Source organism: Benincasa hispida, chromosome 9, assembly GCF_027475165.1.
Source record: "Benincasa hispida cultivar pf3 chromosome 9, pf3_genome.v1.1, whole genome shotgun sequence".
NCBI classification, from domain to species: domain Eukaryota; kingdom Viridiplantae; phylum Streptophyta; class Magnoliopsida; order Cucurbitales; family Cucurbitaceae; genus Benincasa; species Benincasa hispida.
This window is the reverse complement of record NC_143486.1, coordinates 89094521-89102706: the sequence shown is the minus strand read 5'-3', so window position 1 is coordinate 89102706 and position 8186 is coordinate 89094521. Positions and strand designations below refer to the sequence as shown.

Below are 8186 nucleotides of genomic sequence, written 5' to 3'. Positions count from 1 at the left end.
ATGCATGCATAAATATTCTCATTGAAGAAAATAATCATAATCTTAAACAACATTAAGTATATACAAAAAATATTCTAACATATCTCAAAATCTTAAATTGTTCAACTCGTGCATCCCTTTTAACAAGAAACAATTTATAAAAAAAAAATGAATAAATAAATAGTTAAATTACTTAATTAAATTATGATAAATCCATGAATGGATAAAAACAAAACATGCGAAAACATAAACAGTCAAATGCGAAAGCGAATTCTGGTTCCTTTGGCACTTTCACGGATTCCTCTTGTTAGTCACCCGAGTGTCCTTGCCCTTACCTGAAAAAAAATAAGGATAAAGGTTGAGTATAAACTACTCAGTAAGTGATCCCATTACCGGGATCAGACTATGCATCAATGAGCAAAGAAAGAAAAAATAAAATTAGCCCGTGGCTCATACAGTTACATCGATTTTTGATGACGAAAGGAAAACCAAAAGACGTACTATCTTGCCTTGAAACGCATGTCTAGCGGCCCGTAGGCACACCGTCAAAACATGAAACATGAAAATAAAAGTAACATGAACGTAAACCTGTCGATTCATGCATATCTAGCGGCCCGTAGGCACACCGTCAAACATGATAATAACATGAACGTTATCCTGTCAGTTCACGCATGTCTAGCAGCCCATAGGCACACCGTCAAACATAGTAATAACACATGTCAAGGCAAGACAATAAACTGCTCTACTGGTCTATTCATGTATCACATACATAATATCAGTATTGATTATAATTTTAACATGCTCATAATACTTGTAACCACCATGCAACTAGCAAAACATAATATCAAACAAAATCATGCTCTAGAGTCAACCAAGTAACTTCATAAGTCTAATCTAGATCGTCTGGCACGAAGACACCAGTAATAGTATCACTTACCTCAACTTGGTCACAAAAGTCCACGCAAATAATTCTTTAAAACCTTTGAAAAACTTGAATCAACCCAAAGTTGTGGCTTGATCCAAGACAAATTCCAAAACTTGATTCAAGTAGCCAATCTGATTAAGAATTAATTCCAAAATCAATAACTTATTTTTTTCCACTATTACTCTCAATCCAAAAGAATGACCAACCAGTTTACACAAAACTTACCAAAACTAAAACTCTTCGATGAAGAGAATGGTCCTTTCTTTGTTAGCAACGCCTCGAAATCCAAATCCTGAAAGTCGACACAATGGGTAACACTAAAATCGTTTCCAACACCAAGAGGCACTTAAAAAAAAGACTCAACACCAAACCTTGCCCAAAACAATCCAATCTTACCCAATCTAAAAAAGGCAGTGGCGGGCGAACGGTGGCAGAAGCAAAACTAGACGGCGGGGCTGACGTTGGCGAGGAGAGCGGCGAGACAGCGGTGCTTGCAGTGGAGACGGAACGGCGAGGCTGATGGCGCTGCTCGCAGCGTCGACGGAACGACAAGGTAAGGCTGGCATCGACGGAACGATAAGGTGAGACTGGCGGCGCTGCTCGCGGCTTCGACGGAACGACAAGTGAGGGCTGGAAGGCAGACGGCGGACGGTGTTGGCGGCTAGGGCTGGAAGGAAAAGAAGAAGAAGGAAGGAAAAAAACGTGCATGCGGGTTGAGGAGAGAGAGAGAAAAGTAAATTTTATTTACTTTTTTTTTCTTCTTTTTTTTTTTTTCATTCCTTTAACCCTTTCCACAAATATATATATATAACCAAATTAAACTCTTCCTTTTCCATTAAAAAAACAAATTCCTTAATTATCTCCCCAAAAATATATATACTTATATATATATTTTCCTTTCCAAAAAAAAAATCTAATATACACATTTAAATATCTCCATAGATAACCAAATCTCCCAAAATACAAGCCAAAATAAAACTCAATTAATTCCAAACAATTAAATCATATTTTAGCTTGGTAAAAAAAAAACATAAATCTCATATAATTTATCCAAGTAGCCAATAAAAAAAAAACTTAATTACAAAATAAAAATCAGGATGTTACATCTACAAAACCCATAAGTAAGACTATAATGTCTGAAGGGGTATTCATGGGTTGGGTTGAAAGGTTTTTTAGACCCAATTCAATTGTTCGGGTTGTAAATTTTTTCAACCCAAATAACCTTTATTAAAAAATGAACCCAACCCAACCCAACCCAACCTTTGGGTTGATCGGGTCATTTATTTAAAATTTTATTCTAAAAATAAGCAAAACATAAATATGTAAAAGTCTAATTTAATTATTTTCATATATTGAATTAAGATTAACAACTCAATTTCAATTTATATAGTGAAAATTTTCTTTTTAAAGTGTAAAGAAACTACTTCTAAGAGTTGTTGAAGAATAAATTATTCAAAAAATATTGGAATTAAATAAAATTAAAATCAATATATGTATAAATAATTGTGTTATAAGTTAAAAAAAAATATTTTAAAGTTAATAATAAATTCGGGTTGGTTTGGGTTATATTAGATAAACCCGTGAACCAACCCAACCCATACAATTTTCATTTATTTGAACCCAACCAAACCCAAATGAGTTGATAACCCAACCCAAACCGCACGGATTAAGTTGGGTTGATTGATTTTTTCGGGTCATCGGGTTTTTTGAACACCCCTATATTCAATAACCACTTATTAAATTTTCAGAATAAGTTTTATTGTTTACAAACCATGAGTTTTAGGACATAAACCCAACAATTTCAATAAATTTTATTGACAGTGTTGTATTTTATTTTGTCTTAATAACCCTAAATCCGATAAACTAACATCCTAGACTGTCTTATGTGTAACGACCCGACCCCCTAGCACTCAAGTTAGGTCGTTACTAAACACATGCATGCATGGAACTTAAAACGACACCATTTTTATAGTGAAATAAATGCTAAATAAATAAGTTGAACTCAAAAGACCTTCATTAAATTCAAATATTAAAAATAGACGATAGGGTACCCATAAATGATAATAAATAGGTCTGAACATAAATCTTAATAGTAAGTTTCAAACATTAAATTGAAAGTTGAAAAACAGGGAAAGAAATCTAAATATCATGAGCGGAAGTATAAAACTGGTCTCAGTGGCTCGATCATGGATTCTGCTTGTTAATCGCCGGTGCTTTTCTACCTTTACCTGAAACAACAACATGAGTATAAAATACTCAGTAAGTAACCCTACTATTGGGGTCAGGCTAGGCATATATGTCCTCTAGATGCCTACCTCTAGTGGAAACATATAAACTTCTCTAGTCCTCATGAGACACATACATACATGAAAAACTAATTCTTATTCTACTGTAGTTAAGTATGCCCACTACCTCTAATAAGTCTCGTAGGACCCACAACCTTTGGTGAATCCCGAAAGAAACACAACCTTTGGTGGATCCCGAAGGAAACCACCACCTCTAGTGAATCCTAAAGGAAACACAACCTCTAGTGAATCCTGGAAGAAACACAATCTCTGGTGAATCCCAAAGGAAACACAACCTCTGGTGAATCTCAAAGGATAACACCACATTTAGTGAATCCCGAAGGAGACACAATCTCTGGTGAATCCCGAAGGAGACACAACCTCTGGTGAATCCCGAAGGAGACACAACCTCTGGTGAATCCCGAAGGAGACACAACCTCTGGTGAATCTCGAAGGAAACACAACCTCTGGTGAATCTTAAAGGAAACACAGCCTCTAGTGAATCCCGAAGGATAACACCACCTCTAGTGAATCCCGAAGGAAACACAACATCTAGTGGGCATCTAACTAATCAGTGAGGACACTATCACAATCTCAACATCACAAGTATCACAACATGGTTTTATAACATATATATACACCTCAATATCATGACTCTACAACATACATATGTGCCTCAATAACCTCATATCAAATACAACCTTATGGAATCAAATATCATCTCATGCTAGCATTCAAGTATCTACATGCACAAATAATCTTTCAGATCCTCATACAAGAACATACATCGGTTATACTATACTATCCATCTATCATGCTATGGTTCTGTCATAATATTCATCTATCATGCTAGCATACATCTAGTGTCGGCCCGTGGACAGTTCCGGTAATAAGATTACTTACCTCGATGACAAGTCTAACAAAAAGTAATCCACACCCTCCTTTAACTTAGTAAAATTTTTGAATCACACCCTGAATCAATAGTCAAAATTAAGTCCGACATTTAGGACTAAATTTCAAATACAAAAATACCGCAAACTCCACAAACAACTTTCCTAAAAATATGTGTTGATCCAGAAATTTGTTCTAAGCTTAGCACGGAGATACCAATCTATTCATAACCCATAATTAGAAATTTAAAACAAAATTTCCAGCATATTAACCCCTTCCAAAGAGCTTCAAATTCACATTACTTACCAATCACGCTCCAAAATTCCCTAAAGCTGAACTGTAATCTTACTAAACAGCGGTTCTTAACACCTTGAAACTTCAATCTAAGTTTCACAACATAATCAGTATAAGTAAATTAAATCTAAACTCAATAGGTGACCAAACCCATCCAATAAAACACAAACTTTAGATCTTACCCCAGATTCCAAGTTTCTGGCAAAAACCCCATGGAATGACGGCGAAGATCGTATCGACGGCTGGCCAGACGGAGAAGCGGCAGTAGACGGCTGGACAGATTTGGCAACAACACATAACCCATGAACGGCGAAAGACGCGCGTGACTTTAAATCTAGAACCTGCGGATGATTGGGAGTCAACTGCGACCAACGCGATGTGAGCGGAGGAGTGCAAAACTCTAGTGCGTAGAGTCGGCGACGAGGAGAGGCACGAACATGCGACTGAGAAGGGAGAGATCGCACGGTTGGGGCGACTGGTGGCACGCGTTGCTCGCGGACGGAACCGTTAGGCGAGACGTGTGGAGAAGATCGGCTGAAGGGGGTGGGGTCGATGCGACGGCGAGCGGCGCGGTCACGAAGTTGCGTCAACGGTGGCTGGAGGTAATGCTTCGGTGAGGGTGCTAGAGAAAATGAAAATAGAAGGGAGTTGAGGTCTCGGGTGACGTGAGGAAAAAGAAGAAAATGGTTTTGTTTTGTATAATAATAATAATAATAACAACTTAAAAGGAAATAAAATAAACCTTGTATTTCATTATTTTCCTTATTATACTTTATTTTATTAAATTCATTTCCTTCCCAAATTGAAATTAATTCCTGCCATTAATTTTCAAATTGAATAATTTCAACGTCAATAATTAAATTCCCACAATTACACGTAAGTCCAAAAATTCCAAAAATGCCCTCAATTAATAAAAATTACTGAAATTACATAAATAATAAAAATTTGGAGTGTTACATTATGAATCTTGAATTGTATGTGGAGACATACAGGGATCAATGTTCAAGATACTGATAGCATGAACAAGCATAAAACACAAGCTAACAGAATCATTAGGCACTTTAATTACACTTAATTTGAGTTACAAAAGCATATTAAAAATAATTTTACAAAAAGAGGGTTTCATGAAAGTATACCTTTGTAGAATCACTTCAAATATTATTGAATTCCATGAATTAGTTCTCTAAAACTCTAGTAGACTACCAAAAGAGTCTTCTCTACTATTTTCAGCCTTGGATTGAGTAGTGGAAACTCAAGATTGAGATAGATTGGGCAAGGGATTGGATAGAGTTTTAGAGCTCAAGAATTTTTAAAGAAATTTCATCAAATTTCATAATGCATGCTTTCAAAATTCTGAATGATGAAGTATTTAACAAGTTGTAACATGCAAGCACTCAAACATTAAGCCATTGACACCTCAACTAGCACTAAGTGAGTGTTCAAGGTGTCAAAATGTGAAAAAAAATGGGATAATTCCACTGACTAAATTAAAATTAAAATTTCATTAATTAATTTATATAATAAACTCAATTTCTAAAACTAAATTTATTAAATTTGAAATTAATTTTATTTAAATAAATAATAATAATTTAATATCAAATATTAAATTAATAAAACACCTAATTTAGACATGAATCTTATTTATGTAATCAATATTTAAATATTTTCAACTCTCCAATTTACGTTTAATTTCGATAAATTTAAACATTAATTATATCGAATATATAATTATCCAAAACTTAAAATTGAATTTGAACATTTCAAATTCAAAGCCCTAATTTTGAATTTGAACACTTCAAATTCACTCAATTTTCTATCCAAAGTGTAATGTTTTATGAGCTAGTGGAGAACCTTATGGACCTACAGATCATGAGCTCCAACGATTCGAGATTAATCAGTTAAACTCTTTAATCTGAGTTAATCAATATTCGTTAACTACTAAGACATACCACTATAGCTCGATGGTTGTACTTTCCTCACTGTAGATATATTTTTATCCACTTGATTTAACCATAATCAGTAAGTCGATCCTTCACATGTTGTTCATATTTATAGCTGGGTCAAAATTATCATTTTATAAACTATGTCCCTCTCGACCATGAGAAGGCGGGGCCCATTTGTTCAAGACCATGAATTAGTACTTAAGAAAACAACCTATCTGCTAACCTTAAAATAGGTAGGAGTGAATTCCATCTTGCAGGACTATGTCCCCAACTATCTATCCGGTTTTATCCCCAAAATTGGAGGCTTGTTGAGCAGCATTGTTGAACTACTCTCACATATGCAGATTAAAGGATAATCCGAAATAAATAGGAGTTCATGGTTAGCTCAGGATTAAGATCTAGTTACCCTAGGTCATCAAATTGAAATAGTCAGTTTTAACAGTAAGCAGTTGTATAAAGAAACAGTGACTATTTCGTGGTCCGATTTTATGCAAAACTCTTTCGCATAGGATGCCTCTACTCGCATGTCTCCATGTGAACAATTTCAAGATCACGTCACTTTTATCAATATACAAAGTAGACCACATCCATAGTTTCTCAGGACAAGGTATCCAATCTCATCCATATACTTGTAGACCTTTTTGGCTATATACTATAACTTGATCCACTTTTATGTGTCTACATAAAGTTACAGTATTCATATTATAGCTATGGATTCGTTTATTGGATTTTTATTACATAATGCAATTTTATAACACTTTCATTGAATAAATGCTTCAACAATACTTTTATTGATAAATAGAATATGTTTCCATGATTACGAACTACGAGTTTTAGGACATTCTCAACAATCTCCAACTTGGACTTAAACTTCAGTGGGTTACAATATATACATATATATACTATTGAGAAAAGAGAAAATACAATAAACTAGGGCATCTATATACCCTTTACATTCTCCCACTTGCTCTAGATTTATAAAGCTCGTAGTCCTAGTCCGACCAGGTGACCCTAAAAGACTTTAATCGTAAGGGCCTTTATAAACAGATTAGCATGATTATCTTCAGAGGCTATTTTCGTGACTATCACTTCTCCTCTATGTACTATCTTCCGGATGAGATGGTACTTTCTCTTGATGTGTTTCCAGCTTTATGGCTCCTCGGTTCCTTTGAGTTAGCAACAGCTCCATTGTTACCACAATACAGGGTGATCGACAGATGCATATTTGGAACTACTTCCAAATCTATCAGGAACTTTATGAGCTATACTGCTTCTTTTGCTGCTTCACATGCAGCTATATATTCAGCCTCCATCATGGAATCAGTAATACAACTTTGTTTGATGTTTCTCCACACTATTGCTCCTCCGTTAAGAGTAAATACTGATCCTGAAGTATATTTCTTAGAATCTACATCCGTCTAAAAATCAGAATCAGTATATCTCGTAAAGATCAAATCCTTAGGCCCATACATGAGCTTATAGTTCCTCGTTCTTCGAAGATACTTGAGGATGTTCTTAATAGCAGTCCAATGGTTTTATCTAGGGTTGGACTAAAACCTGCTAACGATTCCAACTGCAAAGCATATGTCGGGATGTATATATAACATAGCGTACATTAAGCTCCCGACTGTTGATGTATAAGGAATTCTTTTCATTTCCTTAACTTCTTGAGGTGTCTTAGGACACTGTTCCTTAGAAAAATGAATTCCGTGTCTAAAAGGTAGCATATTCTTTTTGGAATTTTGCATGTTATATCTTGACAACATCTTGTCAATATAAGATGTTTGAGATAGTGCTAGCATTCCATTATTCTGCAACTGAACAATTTGGATTCCAAGAACATATTATGCATCTCCCAAATATTTCGTT

The 8186-nt window shown here is 35.1% G+C and overlaps 1 protein-coding gene and 1 long non-coding RNA gene across 2 annotated transcripts; both read right to left on the bottom strand.

Moving 5' to 3' along the window:
- Positions 1–37: 37 nt before the first annotated feature.
- LOC120086463 (uncharacterized) lies at positions 38–1612 on the bottom strand. Its single transcript, XM_090318299.1, has 4 exons — positions 1301–1612; positions 1130–1196; positions 917–1035; positions 38–314 (listed from the first exon to the last, which is right to left on the bottom strand). The coding sequence occupies exons 1-3, from the start codon at positions 1610–1612 to the stop codon at positions 953–955; spliced, it is 462 nt and encodes a 153-aa protein (XP_090174425.1). The 3' UTR covers positions 38–314; positions 917–952.
- Positions 1613–2896: 1284 nt separating this feature from the next.
- LOC150034167 (uncharacterized) lies at positions 2897–5070 on the bottom strand. The gene is made up of 3 exons (XR_016532474.1): positions 4557–5070; positions 4387–4463; positions 2897–3132 (listed from the first exon to the last, which is right to left on the bottom strand). It is a non-coding gene; the product is annotated as an uncharacterized LOC150034167 (long non-coding RNA).
- Between the last annotated feature and the right edge of the window lie 3116 nt (positions 5071–8186).